At 39.5% G+C, this 22,015-nt stretch overlaps 1 protein-coding gene across 2 annotated transcripts in view; it reads left to right on the forward strand.

Annotated features, from left to right (window-relative positions):
* Positions 1 to 22,015, forward strand: part of LOC136880933 (transmembrane protein 62) — a 120,290-nt gene that overhangs the window by 60,652 nt on the left and 37,623 nt on the right. For both annotated transcript variants that reach the window (XM_067153463.2, XM_067153464.2), the window contains exons 11-12: positions 5,421 to 5,476; positions 14,511 to 14,726. In XM_067153463.2, coding sequence (XP_067009564.1) covers positions 5,421 to 5,476; positions 14,511 to 14,726 — 272 coding nt within the window. The remainder of the gene's footprint in view (positions 1 to 5,420; positions 5,477 to 14,510; positions 14,727 to 22,015) is intronic.

Raw genomic sequence — 22,015 nt, forward strand, 5'->3', positions numbered from 1 at the left:
GTAGCGATTGAAAGCAATGTTATCATATAAAATACTCGATCAAATGAAAAACCGCACACTTTCTCACTTTCAACGAACAGTACTACGGTGCCGATCTAAGAGTCCAAAGTTCCAGAAGTGGAATAACCAGGTCGCAGACTGCCGTGACCACTCCTCTGTCATTATTTCGTTAAATATGCACACTACTCATTCCAATCAGTGGCTCAGAGTAGGGATTTTATAGCTCGAATACAATGATGAACCAGTGTGTTACGTACCAGATATATCAGAAAATGTATGAACCAGAGGAATGGCATGCTAAAGAAGAAAGTTATCTTACACCCCAGCTACTTCCCACCAATATACAGGCAGGCTGTTACAGTCGGTACGACCAAGCGAGTTGGCCGTGTGGTTAGGGGCGCGCAGCTGTGAGATTGCATCCGGGAGATAGTGGATTCGAACCCCACTGCCGGCAACCCTGAAGATGGTATTCGGGAGATGATGGGTTCGAGCCCCAATGTCGGCAGCCCTGACGATGGTTCTCCGTGGTTTCCCATTTTCACTCCAGGCAAATGCCGCGACTGTACCTTAATTAAAGCCACGGCCGCTTCCTTCCACTTCCTAGACCTTTCCTATCCCATCGTCGCATAAGACCTATCTGTGTCGGTGCGACGTAAAACAACTAGCAAAGAAAAAAAACATTGAATGACAAGCGCGTAGTGTGAACTTCATACGGGAGGAATGAACGAGCATTTTCACAGGAATTCATGACGTCGCTGTTTTTGCGCGAAACTACACTCCTTCTTTAACTTTTTTTAATGCTATTTGTTCGGGGCGTCGACCTATGAAGATCCTTTGCTCCTATTTGCACCATATATGAGGAAACCTGCGTGTATTATGTAAATGGCGGTAGGGTAAAGTGTTGAATGCGAGGAAAGGAACGTTAACGATGACACAAACACCCAGTCCCCAGGCCAGGGATACTAATAATTTACAATTAAAAAAACTGACCTGGCCGGGAATCGAACCAGGGGCCGCCGCGTGACAGGCGGACGCGTTGCCACCTACACCGCAAGACCAATGGTTAGGTGTCGTTTGTGCCATGTTTTACAGATTTGAACCACTTGAACTCCTCCCTCCGCTCGTAAATAATCATCCCTTACTTCTGCCACGTCTTTCACGTGTTTTACATATGTCCGGAAATTAAAAACGAATTCAAATTTAACTTGAAATTACTGTATTCTAGCGCCAATATAATGGGAATATTTCCATAATAATGATAATAATAATGAACGAACCACTGTGTAAGTTCTGCACAGGTAGGGCCTGTACTTTTCTGAGGAACAACTGAACCTATTGATATATATTGTATCTACAGGGTTTATACCTACAGGTATATGGGGTATGTATTATATCATCATCAGTTTACCCTCCAGGTTCGGTTTTTCCCTCGGACTCAGCGAGGGATACCACCTCTACCGCCTCAAGGGCAGTGTCCTGGAGCTTCAGACTCTTGGTTGTGGGATACAACTGGGGAGTATGACCAGTACCTCGCCCAGGCGGCCTCACCTGCTATGGTGAACAGGGGCCTTGTAGGGGGATGGGAAGATTGGAAGGGATAGGCAAGGATGAGGGAAGGAAGCGGCCGTGGCCTTAAGTTAGGTACCATCCCGGCATTCGCCTGGAGGTGAAGTGGGAAACCACGGAAAACCACTTCGAGGATGGCTGAGGTGGGAATCGAACCCACCTCTACTCAGTTGACCTCCCGAGGCTGAGTGGACCCCGTTCCAGCCCTCGTACCACTTTTCAAATTTCGTGGCAGAGCCGGGAATCGAACCCGGACCTCCGGGGGTGGCAGCTAATCACGCTAACCACTACACCACAGAGGCGGCATGTGTATTATATGTCGATATAATTGCATTTTCTTGATAACAAATGAGAGGATGCATTAATTATTCTGAATGACTATACGTTCTTTGTTAAGGGGTATTGTATGAAATATCGGTGATATAGATCAATTTTTGTTTATGTAGGTAACGATTTTTATAGGGCGCCTACATTCATGGACGTAAGTTTGAAATTACAGCCCACTAAATCCTTACACTCGGAGCTACTGTTGCGAATAGAGCTGGGAACGGAGCAGTTGCTCCTATGATTGCAATCGGTAGTGCGAATGAGCGCTCCCTCCGGTATTCTCCGGTAGTAAACTGTTGCTGGGAAACCAATCGGTGCTTCGGCACGCGAGCGGAGGACGGAGCAACAGTACTGAATGTGTGCCTCGCTTGCCGTTCCATCCGTGGTGCGCAACGGATGTGCTGGCGACATAGTAAATACTGCTTTATAAGTATGACGAAGGAGAATATAGGAAATATATACATTCTCATTTATCGTTCGTGTTTCATTTGTCGATTACTTTTGTAAAAATTTGCTTTACGTCATGCCGTCTTATGACGACGATGTGATAGGAACGGCTAAGGAGAGTAATTTCTAGGCGTGAAAATGGAAAACGACGTAAAACTATCTTCAGAGCTGCCGACAGTGGGGTTCGAACCCATTTTCATCCGGAAGATAGTGGGATCGAATCCCACTGTCAGCAGCCTTGAAGATGGTTTTCCGTGGTTTCCCACTTCCCCTCCAGGAAAATGCCGGGATGGTACCTAACTGAAGGCCACGGCCGCTTCGTTCCCACTCCCAAACCTTCCCTATCCCATCGTCGCCATAAGACTTATCTGTGTCGGTGCGACATAAAACAAAACCCAAAGTCTCACGCTCCAGGACACTGTCCTTGAGGCGGTATAGGTCCGAGGGAACACCCAACCCGGGAGGGTAAATTGATGGAAGGATTATTATTATTATTATTATTATTATTATTATTATTATTATTATTATTATTATTATTATTGTACTCCCATAACCACTTCTGTGGTTTTCTGTGACGTTAAGGTGCCGACATTTTGTCCTACAGGAGTTCTTTCATGTGCCGGTACAGTAGCGGCGATTAGGGGGGGGGGGGGCGAGAGGGGACAGTCGCCCCCTACTTTGTGGAGAAAACTTTGCATTTGTATTCCATTTTAGCTGGATGAAACAAGGTATTATAGGAATTATTAAAACAAGCAATGTGTACAAGCCCTGTTGTCTTATCAGCTAATTATTTGCTTTAATTAATAACGAAATTATTAGCGGAAATACGCAACAACGTCGTTCATGCGGTTAACCGATTTCTATAGCGCCACAGCGAGTACTGTAGTGGAGACTTTGTATGTGCTGTGAGGAAGGGTACACGTGCATTCGTTAGTCTGGCAGTCTATTTAGTGTCAGTTAGTTTTTTTTAAGTTTGTAGTCAAATACTAAATGATTTTAATTATATAATCACGCCGTACGTCTATTTAATTGTAATACTTGTGTAATATTGTTCCTCTCGTGAAAGTTTTATTGTATAGTATTGAATCAAAATCTCAAATAAATATTAACACAGGTAAGTTGGTAGTCTGAGAATCTTTACCTCTCTGTCGAAATTCCATTTAGTAGCTTTTTTTCAGTTTTAATGTATAACGTATATACCCCCCCCCCCCCCGCTATATCCCACAAACTGGGGTACTTTGTTGTCTTTACATTTTCCCCCCCTACTTCTAATTCCCAATCGCCGCTACTGCCGGTACACCTGACCACCTTCAGGTACCGCCGAGCAAAGTCGGAATTGAAACCGCAAGCTTGAGCTCAGAAGGCCAGCGCTTTACCGTCTGAACTACTCAGCCCGGTACAGCATATAACCAGTTTCAATCAGTTCGTACTCTTCAGTAAAAACTGAAATGGCGTATGACTTTTAGTGCCGAGAGTGTCTGAGGACAAGTTCGGCTCACTAGATGCAGGTCCTTTGATTTGACGTCTTTAGGCGATCTGCGCGTTGTGATGTGGATGAAATGATGATGAAGACGACACATACACCCAGTACCAGCGCCAGCGAAATTAGCCAATTAAGGTCAAAATTCCCGAACCTGCCGGGAATCGAACCCGGGACCCCTGTGACCAAAGGCCAGCACGCTAACCATTTAGCCATGGAGCCGGATGTACTGTTCCGTAATAAATGAGCTACGAGTATAATTAATGTAAGAACATCGTATATAATACATGTTTACATGCAATGGAATATAATTACCACTTAAACTATTTTACTACCAGTATTAATAATATTGTTAACGCATTTGCAACAGTATAATATATGCCAATATTCAATCTACAGTATTCTATCCACCTGCACCTATTGCAAACTGAACGTCAGCAGATCAAAATCTGTTATTCATAACGTAACAAATAATGCGGCGATCTTGAAACGACTATATCATTTGAATGACAAACGTAGGGGAACACATGCATCTGTGGAATTAGTACTAAAATCTAAATTGTAATTCCTCCTAAGATCACCGTTGCAACATTGCCCACATCTAAGCATTTGAATTTTCCGCCAGTGAATTCAATCGGAGGACTACCGGAGGTCTCCGGAGGAGCGCTGTAATCGTATTATCCGATTCAATCAACAGGAGGTCCGCCTCCTCTTCACAGCGCTAATATCCACAAATGAGTTTTGTTCCAGTACTGTAGCATTTTCATTTTGGTTACGGGTTCTGCATTTTTTAAAATTATGTTTACATTCCTCTCAAACATGTATGTGTATTTCTAATTCACTTTTTAAATTTTTTTAATAACACTGGTAACCTTGTCCCATACAACTGTGCGTCTCCGCTCACCACACGTAAACATTTCGCAGTGGGGGAGAAACAGCAGTGAAGGTGAGGAACGCGGAGACAGGCCGAACGGGGAGACAGGTGTAGGGAGAGAGGAGTGGGGGTCTGCACTCTGGTCAACCAAGCGAAGTCGTCTTTTGCACCGTGCACAGTGCATGCACCACGCGCATGCACCCTGAGAGGCCCTGCTGTAGAATGTACAGTAAATTAAACTGGAATTCATCAAACGATTTTAGTGACTGAACTTCTCAGACCTAGGTTTGGTTATATTTACTCATCTAAAGTAAAAATAATGATTATATTTTGTAGTTTAACAAATGTGAGACATCAAAATCTGGGCTTGATCAAAAACTGTCTTTAGCTATTTGTGCACCTTGATCTCAACATAAATTCTGAATTAGTTGTCTTATTTTGATTCAACAATAAACATTGTCACACCAGGCAAATGCTGGGGGCTGTACCTTAATTAAGGCCACGGCCGCTTCCTTCCCAGTTCTAGCTCTTTCCTATACTATCGTTGCCATAAGACCTATGTGTGTCAGTGTGATGTAAAGCAACTTGTAAAATAAAAAAACAGAATTTTTTTACTCTATTGAATAAAAGCTTATGTCACATTACTACTCATGGTGCTATTTGTCTTACATCTTTGTAATTTCACTGAGCAAATTTCATAATGCTTTGTTATCTGTTTCTTTCCAGATGATTGCATTTCAGTTTCCCCTCACACTGTGCCTTGCACATTATTTGGATTACAGGTAATACACTATAATGTGGATTGTAGATCATGATATCTAGTTTGTCATATAATGGTGCTAACATCATTTAAAGTTACATACCATATTTTTATGCATGTGTGCCATTCGCTCTTATTTTAGTAACTTTTTTTTTTCACAAAGAAATTGATGTAAAATTGAATAAGATAGCTATATTTTTCATCATCTGTCTTCCATATAACATAAAGCGACATGTCTGACTGACTGACTGACTGACTGACTGACTGACTGACTGACATTAATGTTTACCCATTTCCAAATGAAATAATTATTCCTTTAATTAGAATCTTTTATATTTTCACCATTCAATACTTGAAATAAATACATAAATATGTAACTGCTCTTGAGCACTTAACACATAAAACAATTAAAGGAATAGAATTTAGAATCGTTAAAACCAGCAGGGAAGTGCCTTGTCACCACTCCTGTTCATCATTGTTATGGATCGTCATTTAAATCTGGGCAACCATTTTAAAATTGGTATGTCCTTAAGTATGACCAGACATTTGAAAACTGTTTGGTTCCTAAATATAGACTGGGATTTTAAATCAGATAGACTTAACTGTTGTGGTGCCACTTCACCTGTTTGAAGTCAGTGCGTTACACAGCGAGGCTTCGGGAACGAGACGTATTTCCCAGCCAGCACGCTGACGAGACTGTGACGTCAGCCCGACTTGTGATATATACAGTAGAACCTCAATGCATCGTTCCCGGAACTGTCATTTTCCCGTATCCATCGTTCAATTTATTCAGTCCCAAAGATGTTCCATATAAACCAATGTTAAATTTCCCCGCATCTATCGTTCCTCGAACTATTGTTTTATCGCATCGATCATGAGAAAAATATTTGTCCTCGGCCACAATTATCCCGCATGAATCGATCGTACGTAAGAAAAATATATGCAACAGTTTTTGAGTTTAAAGAGACAGCTGAATAATCTAGCATATAATACCGGCAACCTGTTACGCGAGAATGTACAAGCGATTACGAGTTGCTAGTCTCGAGCAAGGATCTTGTAGACTGGAGTGCTGTGCGCAGGTTATTTATGCGCAACTTCACTACAGGCCTCCTGGTGCCACTGCTTCTCCTTGACCCACTATCCAGCTCCTAGAAGTATTTTTATTTACAAGTATTAAAACGGAGGCACTACGAATCTCAAATCTGCCACCATTTTCTGTGTTGTTATTGGCTGTATAGGGCTGCCAGCTTCGTTGAAAATGAGAGTATCTCGCAGTTTAAAATAGGCACGGCATGCGCCGAGTACATTTTAATTAGTCACAGGATTATTAATCGTGTCGTACCTTGTGATGTGTGTGGGATGCTAGAGGCCCGTTGACTACTTTGTTGCCCCCTGCCCAGTTGTCTTGTTACAAGCCGGACTTAACCAAGCCAGACCAATAATCTTTTCACTAGCCTGGTCTTGAAACTAATTCCTAAGTTGGCAGCATCTTTTAGCCCACTGTGACATTGTCTGTGGCACACCAAGTTGAATTTCAACCCTCTGTGACATTGTCCGAGCCGCACCATGTGGGATCTCCAACCTGTTGTTCGTGAAGGGTGTACAGAATCTTTACGAAAATACAGGTTATTGCCATAATATCCACGTATATCATTAATTTGCAATAAAAGAACGGACCTTGAAGGTTTTCCAATTACTACGAGATGTAAGGAAAAGTGAAACGAAACGGCGTAAAAGTCGCGCCTTTTATTTTCATCGCGTATATCATGATTGCAATAGTTTGATGCCGTTATGTATAGTATGAGCATGTCCGGCTCCATGCCTAAATACTTGTAAATAAGAATACTTCTAGGAGCTGGATAGTGGGTTGAGGAGAAGCATTGGCACCAGGAGGGCTGTAGTGAAGTTGCGCATAAATAATCTGCGCACAGCACTCCAGTCTACAAGATCCTTGCTCCATGTGTTGGCCTTCAGTTCAAGAGGTCACGATCGGGTCGGAGATTTTAACTTTCGTTGGTTAATTCTGACAGGTCGGCGGCTGTTTGTGCGCGCCGACTTACGCATTAGGATTCATCTTAGGTAGAGCCACATTTTCATAGGCGCATAGATCGTGTATCACGCGATAACTCAAAAGATCTGCACCCGGCTTCGGAGGCCACGCCGTATTATTATTATTATTATTATTATTATTATTATTATTATTATTATTATTATTATATTTGCACAATGAAAAATGTCCAAATACAGTACCCATATTTTATTATTTTGCTTTCCGCCTATTTTATATGTCACTCGCATTTATCGTTTTCCCGCATCAATCGTTATTTTCCCCCTCCCCCTTGAAAAATGATGCATCAAGGTTTTACTGTATAGGCGAGCAGGTGGAAGAGACAGCTGTCCAACAACTAAGCCTACACCGTAAGTTGGGCACGGAGGTCACATCTCTTGGAAATGTGCACCGAACTGGTGGACTAACGCTAGCCGGGAGGTTTCGCCTCAGGATAAGCTCTCTAGCTTCATCCTATCTGCTTTACATGGCTCTATCACTTGATACATTTTCTTAACTGACATCAGTCATATTAAGATTGTAAACTTATATAGCCTTCTGCTAGAACTCTTCTCGTGATCAACTTAAGCAGTCAGTTATAGGGATATTGATTTGCATTGTGTTCTGGCAATGAGAATCTTATTGTACATATTAGGTTAGATTTGAACGACCTGCATAAGCAGAAACGTATCAGGAAGAAGAAGAAGGTTAGATTTGGATATATGTATCATTTTTCCAAAGCATCCTCAAGCTTATTCAGATTACGGATTTAATGTACATTTAGTAAAAGAAACAAGTTAAAGAAACTTTTATTTTGTACAGAGTAAACACTTTATTTGTGTTGTATAAACCTGCTTCTTTCTATACACCATTAACGGTAGTTTTTATTTATTTATTTTATTTATTTATGATTGGCCCCTTTAATGTAGGTTGCCATTTTTAAATTGTAAGCCTCAAAATGTAGATGTTATTTTGAACATTGTTTGGCAAGTAACTGTAGGCTGCTATATTAAAATTGATTTGCTTCTAAATGTAGATCTGTTTTTAAAATTGATCAGTATATAAATATAGGGTTGCTGTCTGGCTGGCTGACTCGATCAGTGTTTAAGGACCCTGAAGATCATGCACCAACCTCACAATCTTCCTCTAGTTATTGTGATTTTGTGGAGCTTGCATCCAGTTCTCCCAAGTTGTTGAAGGTCTTTTAGCAGCCCACTTCCCATCGCTTTCTAAGTCTACCATGTGGTCAGGTTCCTATATGTCTTCCTAGCAGGACTGTTTAGATCCATGCAGGCCACATATCCTGCCCATCTTGGTCTTGTAACTTTCATTCTTCATGCAGTGTGGAGTTATTTAAACAAATAATACAACTCTTGGTTCTTCCTAAGTCTCCAGCCATTCTCATCCTGCATAGGTCCAGTAATCTTTCTCAAGACTCTGTACTTGATAGGTCATCAGTTTCTCTTCATTGCTTCTTATCATACTCTGGGCTGGGTATGTGTACAAGTGTGTACAAAGAACTATTATGACATTGTATGCTTTGAGTTTTGTGTCATAATGTCTGTAATGATCATTAGTATGTTTTAGACGCATTTATAATCTGTCGACTGGTCTCCATTTTCAGGGTGTGTGATCGTTGAATCGGGTACCCAAGTACTGGAAGTACTTTACCCCTGTCAGATCTAAGCTGCTATTTTGAAATGGATCAATACCTAAGCGTAGGCTGCCATTTTAAAATTTATCAGTCCCTAAACATAGGTTGCCATTTAAAGAAGTGATCGGAGGCTCAAGGTGTGGGTTCCTGTAGGCACTCCCTAGTTCATGAACAATGGACACTGACTGAATGGCCTAGCAAGTGGCCTTGAGATTGGTTTACTGAGTATTATGGAATAGGAGTGGCTGTATCAGATATATTCTAAGCTATGGCCCTCTTTGTCCTTGTGTAGCTTGCACTAGCCAATCCACCAGTGGTTCCTCAACTGTTAGAATGAAAACAAATCACTAAAACTATGTATGAATAAAACCAGTGCCTTATTTCACAGAAACTGCTGAACACGCTGTATGTTTTTAGCAAACTTTGGATGTAGAGGAGTCCCACTTCCATCTGACAGACCTGGGGCTCCTTGAAAACCACTCAGTAAATGAAATGGAATTTGATAGGGTGTTACAGATATCTATGAGACATGTAGAAGAAAGAAAGTAGAACTAGGTGAATTGCCAAGCATCTTAATGTGTCAGCAATTTGTGATATTCAAATAAGAGAGGAGAAGGAAAAGGTATGAGAATATAAGGTGTTCTTACATGTGTATGAAGGGGAAAAGCAGAGTCTAGATTAGGATTGTTAATCAGTTAGACCTTATCACAAGGCCTGAGGTCTTTTGGATGAATAATATGAATAATACATCGCATGGATGTTGGGCAGGTATTAGGAGCAAGTAAATGCGTACAGGTAAGTTTAGAGAGATTTTATTTTTAACTAGATTCTCGGGCTTGTTCACTTCTTTTTGACATTCTATTAGTTTTCAATTGTGGTAGGCTTAGACCTTCTTTAAATGAATATTTAGAAATTTTCACAGAATTCTAGACTGTTTCACAATTTTTCATGTGCTTAGTACAGTCTTCTCACAAATATTTATGCAAATATTGATCTTGTGTAGACAAAACAAATGACACATCACAGTATGTGTGGTCATCTTGCTGTTCCGAGTTATACTAATCTTCTTGCACACTCTGAGCTTCCATTTCACCTCAAGGCGGATGCGCTTACCGCTCACTATTGCACATCTAACCTCGAAAGCTCTTTGGGTAGACACTTTGGACCTTCCTCTTTTCAGTTCAGTTATATATTTGCTAGTGTTACGGTTTTGAAATTGTTGGTGGAAATCTAGTGTACACTTCTTGGGAATACAGATTTTTACCAAGAGACCCAATACTGAAATGAAAGGATATATCAGGGGTTTCCAAATAGTGCCCCATGAAGGCTTTAAAAAAATATATTTTAAGGAATGTGAAGAAAATTTACAAAAACTATTTCATAGCTCGTTCAAGAATGTGTTAATTTTTATACTCTTTATAGACCCAAGTCAGAACTGATTCGTTCTTTAATATTATTTCCTGTTTTTTTCACTTGGGTTGAATTTAAAAAAAAAAAAAAGTAGAAACTTCAGCAGAAAATTAGCCCTCACAAACGCCAGTGCTAGGTCTTAACCATTATAAAAATGGCTATGGGATCCATACCAATTCTTGAACTCCATTTTATGCAATGTAACATGCAATGAATACCAAGAAATACTTTAATTGCTGTTGGTGTAAGAAGCGGTTCCAGTTCTTCGTTCTTCTCTTACTGGTAGTACGGTTGTTGCACACTCGAATAAATTTTCAGGGAAGCACTCATGGGAGTACATTGCTGAGATTTTAAGCTCTTACAACTGTATATCATTGTTCCCTTCACACTATTTCCACTAAATTATTCTTCTTTAAGCTTTGTTTTGACTACATTAATAATTTTAATTTGTCTTTCGGTATCTTTATACTTTTTGTCATTTGTCAAATATTAATTTAAATGAACATACATTGTAGGGTGCTTTTCTTCAAAATTCAATTGTTCTGGGTATAATAGTGTTTATTTTTAATTTCACTCTTTTATGCAGTTGTAAAATAGTGTTTTAAGCAATTAAAATTTTTAAACCTTGAACTGTGCATTACATTTCATACTGGTACCTCTGTTCTATTTACTGAATTTTATGAAAATTGGCCCATTATTAAAATACAGCCCACAATCGTGCCTAAGGTTTCCAAAGTGGCCCTCAAGCCCTTACAAATTGGAAAATCTTGGGATATATATATTCTACATCAAAATCTTCAGGCTAAGGAAATTGGGCAGAAATAGATGGTTATCTACAGCTTCACTCTTTTATAGATCAACTGAAGATTCTAAATAAAAAATCTCTCAGTTTCTGCTTCCAGATCATTCTGAGCACCTGTCCATTGTTACCTAGCTTCCAGCATCTTCTAAAAAGCTTGGCCAACTTTCTTATCGCAAGCCTCATCAGTTTACTGGGGTTATTGTTTTGCTAACCTCTGACTCCACCCACATTGTCCCTGCTCCAATGGCCCCAGCACCTTTGGCCCTCTTTGTCGCAATATTTTCTATCCATACTATGATTCCATTCTTTCACTTGTCATTGTCATTTTGACTGAACGTCAGTGATTTTTTTATGGGATGCTAAGCACATTTTATAACTGCAAGTGATAAAATCTGTGCTAAATGTAGATTACATAGCAATCACTGACACACTGTCCAGCTCCACGGCTAAATGGTTAGCATGCTGGCCTTTGGCCACAGGGGTCCCGGGTTCGATTCCCGGTAGGGTCGGGAATTTTAACCATCATTGGTTAATTTCGCAGGCACGAGCGCTGGGTGTATGTGTCGTCTTCATCATCATTTCATCTTCATCACGACGCGCAGGTCGCCTACGGGAGTCAAATCGAAAGACCTGCACCTGGCGAGCCAAACATGTCCTCGGACACTCCCGGCACTAAAAGCCATACACTATTTCATTTTTTACTGACACACTAGTGAAAACTATGACAACTATGACCTGCAAAGTAAAATCAGGTACTATTATTTCAGTCTGGCATACATATATGTAATATGAACATTAATTATTCCACACTGGAATAAAAAAACAAGTTGACTGATATAGCAAGATTAATTAACTACCATTAGCATCACTAGTCAAAATATTTTTTGTAATGCCCCTTGCATGGTATGCATTCCATTTTTAGGTCTGATACTTTAGAGAGAAAAAAAATGCTTGCTGGATAAGTGCATAGGTACTGTTCGTTAATTTTCACTTGATATCACTACTACTGCTTAGTACTGTGTTTATTTAAAAACAAATATAGTAAACCTTTGATTTAATGGACTATTATTGGTTAAGGATTATCCATAAAATTGAAAGTCCATTAAATCATAAATCTTTGGAACTGTATTGACAATAAGACTTCCAGTAGTATTAGTGGACTTTAGTGGGAACATACATACCATCTTACGGTGAATTTGGCTGAGTTAATATCAACTTCCAGTTGTTTTCAACTTGTAGACTGTTTGTTGATAATTACTGATGAAAATTGCCAAAAGACGTTCATAACAGGCTGTCACCTCTGCATCTGATATGGCACCTATGAACAAACTAATGTTGTACATATGTTCTCTAACTACCAGTAGTTTCAGACCAGCTGAAACTGCCTTTTTGCCATATTCTTCTTCTTTGTAATTGTCTGCTTTCTGATAGCTTACAGATATTTGTATGCTGTGTGGTTAGCATGACAACATCCTCAGCTGTATGGTTTGGTTTTCTTGACCAGGTCTGCTGCCTGTCATATCAGCCAGCTCCTCAGTTGATCTCAAGAGACTGAGTGAATCCCGTTCCAGCCCTCTGTCCAGTATTTGAAATCCATGGACTGGCTGGGGATCAAACCCAAAGCCTCTGGCTAAGGAGCAGGCATGCTACCTGTACTCTCTGGCCTTTAAGATGGCTGGTGACCACCAAATTTCCAGCTTTGAGCATGGCGTAAAATTAGTATAACTCCAGACCATGATATGCAGTGTTCTCCCAAGAAATTTTTGTAAGCTGGGTGGCAGGAATGAGTAACCAGGCGGGGAATACTACATAAAAATATTAATATTTAAAAATTTCCATTTATTCCCCTCGGACATTAACAGTAATATCGTAACTGCAAAATAGAACTATTTCAGTGTTATCACGAATAAGACATAACAGAGTATTTTGAACTTCTAGAATTCTACTGCTCGATCATAATCATGTACCAGGGTTTATCACTTTGTTGTTGTGGAGTGCCATAAGGGTTTGTGATGGATGTCGTGCGGAATAGAGTGCTCACATGGGATTCCACGCTAATCGAGACACTGCTTGCGTACGACACTACAGCCCCCTGTGGGTGGGGGCGGTAGAATAACACCCACGGTATCCCCTGCCTGTCGTAAGAGGCGACTAAAAGGGGCCCCAGGGGCTCTGAACTTTGGAGCGTGGGTTGGCGACCACGGGGCCCTCAGCTGAGTCCTGGCATTACTTCCACTTACTTGTGCCAGGCTCCTCACTTTCATCTATCCTATCCGACCTCCCTTGGTCAACTCATGTTCTTTTCTGACCCCGACGCTATTAGGTTTTCGAGGGCTAGGGAGTCTTTCATTTTCACGCCCTTCGTGGCCCTTGTCTTCCTTTGGTCGATATCTTCATTTTTCGAAGGGTCGGTCCCTTCCATTTTTTCTCTCTGATTAGTGTTATATAGAAGATGGTTGCCTAGTTGTACTTCCTCTTAAAACAATAATCACCACCACCGTACGACACTACATGATAGTCAAGCTAAACATTTAAACTCTGATGTAACAGGTGCAGTTATGCTAACAATAATTAAGATTTCTCATTTAAATAAATAGTTTTACAGTATTTACATTTTAATTTGGAGCACCCGGTCACTCAAATATGAAATAATATTATGTAACTAGCACTTAAGTTAGCCAGGCGGTTTTAAAACCGGCAGGGCGGCACGCCCATTAAAAAGGTCCTAGGGAGAACACTGATGTGATAGCACATACCACGAGATGTAATTTTTTTAAATGTCGCACTGACACAGATGGATCTTACGGTGACAATGGGATAGGAAATGGCTAGGAATGCGAGGGAAGCAACCCTGGCCTTAATTAAGGTACAGCGACAGCATTTTCCTGGTGTGAAAATGGGAAACCGTCTTCAGGGCTGCCAACAGTCAGGTTCAGACCCATCATCTCCTGAATATAAGCTGACAGCTACATGACCCAAATCGCGCAGCCACTCGCTTGATGGTTCGGTATCTCTCAGTATACAGTGTGTCCTCTTTTTCCATTCTTGGTATCTGATTTGCCTAGTAAGTACATGAGTGAATGGTTATGTGAACTACTGTGGTGATATTGAGTTATATACTGCATTGTCTTACTTCATTTCAGGCTTAGGAACCAACCAGCAGTTCGTTCATCGCCTCGGTACATATGTCTACATTTACCGTTCCTAGCAGTTGTTGTCCTCCAGATGATGTTTGCATACTCTTTTTGGCTTGCTTATGGTACGATGGCTTTCATCCTTGGACCTCTGCGCACATGGTCCGTAGTCCTAGCTATTATACTGTGGTATCAAGCTTGTACACTTCCTGATAAATGCTTACGGTAAGTTGCCTTTCTGCCATTTGGTGTACTTGGAGTTTAAGATTGTAGCCATTGTTTACTTTAATGAGTCAGGAAATCTACTGGGATTGATCTCTCATAACACACTTGAATGTCAGTCAGCAGCTTTGGAATTCAATCATGCAACCTGGAGTATAGAAGTAGCACCTATCGCAACTGCACTCTGCAGCTGATTTGTTTATAAACCCCTAACAAATTTACGTTAAAGAACTACTCAAGCCGTGCTGAGTGGCTCAGACGGTTAAGGCGCTGGCCTTCTGACCCCAACATGGCAAGTTTGATCCTGGCTCAGTCCGGTGGTATTTGAAGGTGCTCAAATAAGTCAGCCTCGTGTCGGTACATTTACTGGTACGTAAAATAAATCCTGCAGGACCAAATTTTGACACCTCGGTGTCTCAGAAAACTGTAAAAGTAGTTAATGGGACATAAAGCAAATAACATTATTATTATTACTACTCCTGAGGGCTAATTATTTCAGTTCGTTTATTTTAAATTTATGGGATTTTTGTTTTCCTGCTCTTAATTTTGACATTTCATTCCAGTGCTCAGTCTCTTGATAAAAATCTGTATGTTCCAAAAATATGCATACCAGACTACCTTCATTAATATCAAAAGCGTGAAAAGTGGAGGCTCTGAAGTACCGTATTTCACTGCATAATTGTTGCCACTGCACAATAGTTGCATCCTTTATTTTCAGTACAAAAGTTGGATTTTAAAATCGTCACACGTCCAAATTTTGTTCATCAATCTGTTTAAAAGGTAAATGGAACTGCAATGTAAGTTGTATATGAATGTGCAATTTTAATTCGTACTGTAAATGGCTTATTGGCCATTTAGCAATACAGTCATGTTTGCAAGATTTTGTTCAGTGTATAAATCAAATATTTTTTCCTAACATTATCATGTTCTTGTGGTCTGCTATAATACATAATCGAACGTTCTGGTACTGGGAAATTTACGAGTGGGTACACCCTTGCTTGCAACTGCATATTGTGGGGGGTGTGTAGGTTTTTCCCATATTGTGTTTATTCGGTACCGTACCCTCGCGGAAGTACAACTGCTCTGGAATGTACAGATGCATGTGTGTGTTTGTAAGCAACTTGATTACTGTAGACATGGGTGCATGAGAATTTTAAGTTTTTTTTTTTTTTTGGGTGTTGGTAGAAATATTTTATTTTTGAATATAATAATCCTGAACAGTTATGGATAGTAATTTACATAGCAGCATATTAATATGTGAAGTATATATTTGTAATTATGGATAATTATATAAACTATTCTGCAGCCTTTAACCTAAAGGTAATTGTCTTCGCTGAATAGCACGGCAACAGAGCTGTGGAAAGAAATTCGGTGAATGGAAACTTGGTATACATGACTGATGGGAATTAAAAGACCAGCTAAAAAGCACAAACTATTCTAGATGTGCATTTATTTGTCCTGAAATGAGGAAGTGTCTGAAAATTGACGAAGAAGTGTTTGTGTATGTCAATGAAATACGTAACAATGGCTGCAGTGTATCATATGAAATATTACAAATGAAGGCACGAGAGGTACCACACGAACACAACATTCCCATAACTCAGTTTAAGGCGAGTCATGGGTGGGTTATGAAGTTCATGCGATGACACAGTCTGACGGTACGAAGGAGAACAACACTGTGTCAAAGGTTGCTGATTACACGGACAAGATTATAAATTTTCACTGATTTGTCTTACGTTTATGCCAGGAAACTTCATACTTACTTTCTCAAATCGGCAATGCTGATCAGGTTCCAGGCCTTTTCTATGTGCCTTTGATAGGAATGTACTGAAACACTAACGACAAATGTCTCACAAGCAGTAGACGGTATGTGTTTGTTGATCGTCATTTGTTCCTCTAGGTTTTTAATGGAAGTTGCCGAGTTAATTGATAAAGTTAAAGTTTTATCATATTGTAACAACAGCAAAGAAAAGAAGAAAACTGTGATGCCTGACTATTGCAGTATTCCACTGTGCCAAAATCAAGGTCAATCCTATTCATACCATCAATTTCCTAAGCAGTAGCCCTTCCATAAAATGTGGTTGCATGCATTTCGTCTGGCACGACCTAAAAAATGAAAGTGCGACTCGTAAAATTGAGGTGGTCGTCGGTTGCAGGTAGCATGGCTGGTCCGTGGTTTGACGGCTCTGCACTCCGACCAACCAACCGAGCAGAGGAGGGGTGGCCGCAGCTCTGCCGTGGCTCTACGTCTCTGCATTTGGGAGATGGAGAGGGGCTGGTCCCCACTGTCAGCTGTCCTGAGAATGGTTTTCCATTCTCTTTCACTAAGGCGATTGCCAGGACAGCTCCTAGTACAAGCCACGGCCGCCAACCCCCTAACCTTCTGCGAACATCCTCTTCACCATATCACATCTCCCTGGCCTGAGAGATGGCGTTACCATCCAGAAGGCCCACCGTCCCTTTCAGGGGTGGAATGAAGACTTTAAGAGAACGCTGTACCTTCAATATTTTCATGGATTTCGAATGCACTAGACCGAATCTAAGATGTTTATACTTTCCCACATATTATTCTTAAGCTTAAGCCGTTATTTTTCATCCATTTGAAATAAATGGGACTCGGTAGTTGTGCCTGACACTTTTGTTTCATATTTCATTATGGTTACTGCATAATTATTGTGAAGTTGTCAGCAACATCCACACTTCTAGCACATCAGTTAGTGTTCCCTCATCCTCTCAGAACCATTTCTTGTCTTTTGAATCAGTATCAACAGCAGATTGACTTTGTAGTAGCTATGTTTACATGTATGTGGTAGGATTGAACTGAAGACCAGGAGATCCTATAATCGTGATAAAGATCAGTGCAGGAGCAGTCTGTATAGCCAAAGGTAATTCTGCTGAAGCTACTGTAAGATTCACCTAGAAGAATTGTCTTTCATTTCACTTTAAGATATAAACTGTGTTGAAAGTCAGCTTTAGAGGAATTAATACGTTCAGAATGTAATTTTCTTGCTGATCCTCAGAGAAATTTTTCTTTTATTTCAGCAAGATTTTTGTACTAGGTTTCTAATTTAAGTTCCATTAAATGTCAGTTAGTTTTTGGAATTCTGGCCTATAATAATGCTGGATTTGGTATTAACATTATACGAGGGTTGTTTTCATAAGTCATGGTAACTGAGTTTTATCTTCTAATAAAGCAGCAACAATGTAAAACCACTGTATGCATTTGAAGGTCACTGGAATGATCTCAGTTCTATTGCCAAATTGGGTCCAGAGAGATAAGTAAATAGAAACCATTGTTGTATTATGGATAAAATAAACACAAATCTTGCACATCTCCAAGTCTGTTGTAAAATTCGGAACATTATCAACGCAGAAATATGCGGATGTGTGAATAATTCCTGCTCATTCCAATGCCAGTCTTCTTTTATGTACTTTTTTTTTTTTTTTTTTTTTTATAAAGGTCACTGACACATCTATGTAAAGGGACATGGGACATCCAATCTGTGATAGATCCGCAGTTGCTTTGCATCTATAGTTGAAGGCCTCAGCTGTTTGATATGGTAAAGCTCTATCATCCATAGCTTCTTGTAGGTCCACGTAACACTGATGTGAATTTCTGCCATGAAGACATTATATTTTCACAAATGGTTGCTTTTCAACCGAACTTGCTTCCATCTTGAACATTCACTAGAGAGCGACACAAGTTTTCAATTGCTTATAATGGACTTGCATTCTCATATGTTTGTAACAGTGGCGTTTCCTGGGTCAGAAGTTCAGGCATTGTTATAGATGAAATTAATAGATTAAATATAAGCCCGCATATTTTGCCTCTCCCTCCCCCAATTTCTTTTACCAGATTATTCAGGTCATGATATGAATTAATGTAATAGAAAGACATGGGGGAAAAAAAGGAGGGAGTCTGCAGAGAATTAAGATTTTCTTTCAAAGGTGAAATACATACTTTGGTCATTTCAGTCACTTCACCACTGTAAAATTTTCACCATCGTGAAATCTACAATGGGGGGAAGACTCATGGTCAGATCACTGTGTTGTTAAGATCAAAATAAAATTAACTCCAAGGGTTAAGAAAAGACCTCCAAATAAAAATAGAAAAAAAATTTGACCCTACCACTTTAATCTATATATATAAAGTAGCTTGTCCTGACTGACTGACTGACTGACTGACTGACTGACTGATTCATCATCGCCGAGCCAAAACTACTGGACATAAAGAAATGAAATTTTGGAGATATATTCATATTAAGATGTAGGTGCTCGCTAAGAGAGGATTTTTGGATATTCCGTCGCTAAGGGGGTGAAAAGGGGGGTGAAATTTTAAAATGAGTGTGTCTATATCTCAAAACTTTAAAAGTTTACAGATGTGAAAATTGGTATTTAGAATCTTCTTTAAAAATAAGGAAACACGTATTTTTTTGTTTTGAGACAATGCCAATAGGAGGGGCACAAAAGGGTGAAAAAGGGGTTGAATGCCTTTAATCGGGATACCGGTACTTATATCTCAGAAACTGAAGATGTTACAGACCTGAAAATTGGTACTTTTGATCTCTTTTAAAAATAAAGAAACACGTATTTTTTTGTTTTTGGAAAATCCAATTAATGGGAGGGTGATAAGGGGGTGAATTTTTAAAATGAGTGAATCTATATCTCCAAACTTTTAAAGTTTGCATTTGTAAAAATTGATATTTAGAATCTTCATTAAAAATAAAGAAACACATATTTTTTTGTTTTCGGAAAATCGCAATAGGAATCGTGAAAAGGGGTGAAAAAGGGGTTGAATGCCTTTAATGAGGCTACTTATATCTCAGAACCTGAAGATATTACAGACCTGAAAATTGATGTTTGGGATCTCTTTTAAAAATAAAGAAACACGTATTTTTTTGTTTTTGGAAAATCCAATTAATGGGGGGTGAAAATGGGGTGATTTTTTAAAATGAGTTTATCTATATCTCAAAACCTTCAAAGTGTATGGATGTAAAAATTGGTATTTAGAATCTCCTTTAAAAATAAAGAAACGCGTATTCTTTTGTTTTCTGAAAATCCCAATAGGAAGGGTGTAAAAGGGTGAATAATGGGTTGAATGCCTTTAATGAGGCTACTTATATTTCAGAACCTGAAGATATTACAGACCTGAAAATTGGCATGTGGGATCTACTTTAAAAGTAAAGAAACACGTATTTTTTCATTTTTTGAAGATCCAAATATTGGGGGGGGGGTGAAAGTGGGGGGGTGAATTTTTAAAAATGAGTGTGTTTACATCTTAAAACTTTAAAATTTACAGATGTAAAAATTGGTAGTTAGAATCTCCTCTAAAAATAAAGGAACACGTATTTTTTTGTTTCCTGTAAATCCCAATAGGAGGGGTGTAAAAGGGTGAAAAATGGGTTGAATGCCTTTAATGAGGATACTTATATTTCAGAACCTGAAGATATTACAGAACTGAAAATTTGTATATGGGACCTCCTTTAAAAATAAAGAAACACGTATTTTTTAGTTTTTGGAAAATCCAATTAATGGCGGTTAAACAGGAGTGACAAATTGGGGTGAATTTTTTGTAAGACTATATCTACAGAATATCTTGGAAACGTAAAATGTTACAGACGTAAAAAGTGGGTGTTTGGAATCTCCTGTAAATGTAAAGAAACATAGGTGATTTGTTTTTGGAAACTCCACCTAAGGAGAACTCAAAAGGGGTGAAATTTTAAAATGAGAATTTTTACAGTATATCTAAAAAAACTTAACATGTTACAGAAGTGAAAAATGGTATTTTTTTATCTCTATTAAACATAACGAATCGTGTATTTTTAGTTTTCGGAAATACCACTTGGGTGGTGGGGGGTGGGTAAAAGTGACTGAAAATTGTGTTGAATTCTTTTAATTAGGCTACTGATATCTCAAAAATGAAGATGTTACAGACGTGAAATTTGATATTTGCAATCTGCTTTAAAAGTAAAGAAACACGTATTCTCGGAAAATCCAATGAGGGGGGGGGGGGTGAAATAATTGAAAATTTAATTGACTTAATTGTATGAGAATGCATACATCTAATAAAAACTGAAGTTGTTACTGACCTGAAAATTCGTATTTAGATCTCCCTTAAAAACAAAGAAAAACGCGTTTTGGTGGGGAAACCATCTTGGAGGGTGGGAGTGTAAAGGAGTTGAATTCCTTTCATGACGACACATAAATCAAAAGATGAAGAAGTTAGAGTCGTGATAATTGGTATTTAGAAGATCTTTTACTATTAAAGAAGCAAGTATTTTTTGCGAGAAAATTCACTTGGGGGGGGGGGGAATAGTGTGAGATGAAGTGAAAAAAATAAATTATTTTTATGGGGATACTTATATCTCAAAACTGATGGCAATAGACGTGAACATTGGTGTTTGGAATCTCCTTTAAACATAAAGAAACAAGCCTTCTTTTAATTTTTTTGTGGGGAGGGGGGGTTGGCGGTAAATAAACTTAACGGCGGTGGGGTGTAGAAGGAGGTGAACCCATTGATTTTACTGTTCTTAATGTACTTATAAGTATCCTCCGTTGCTCAGGCGGCAGCGCGCGGGCCTCTCTCACAGCTGGGTTCCGTGGTTCAAATCCCGGTCACTCCATGTGACATTCGTGCTGGAAAAAACGGAGGTGGGACAGGTTTTTCTCCGGATACTCCGGTTTTCCCTGTCATCAGCCTTTCGAGCAACACATAATAGTAATAATAATAATAATAATAATAATAATAATAATGTTCCGGACCGTCGTCAAATGTGCGGATCGCGCTGGAAACGGCTCCTGGACGGGTAATGACTAAGAATGCAGTCCGGCCGCGGGTTCAGTGCCGCCAAAGCACCCAATATGACACCACGCCGGATCTCCTGAAGGATTTTATACATATTAAAATGATTATAGGAAAAGATGGCAAAGATTTAAGGAGCCAACTGACCGGGAGGAATACCTGAGCCTAGCCCGGGAAGTACGAAATCGATTGCTGGAAAGGAAGATTGAAAAATGGGAGAAAACGTGCCGTAATCTAATAGAAGACGAGTCAGATCGGGAATTTTGGTGGATTCTCACAGAAAACGAGTCAGATCGCGAATTTAGACGGATTATATATCTAAAACAATAAGCATTCAATTATAAATTTCAGTACAATACCGTAGCGAAGCACGGGTATCTTGCTAGTAAATAATAAAGGAGAAGGATCTGTCAACACTAATAGTCTTCTCCCTAGGACCTTTTTAATGGATGCACCACCCTGCTGTTTTTACAGTCCACCTGGCTAACAT

Source organism: Anabrus simplex, chromosome 9, assembly GCF_040414725.1.
Source record: "Anabrus simplex isolate iqAnaSimp1 chromosome 9, ASM4041472v1, whole genome shotgun sequence".
NCBI classification, from domain to species: domain Eukaryota; kingdom Metazoa; phylum Arthropoda; class Insecta; order Orthoptera; family Tettigoniidae; genus Anabrus; species Anabrus simplex.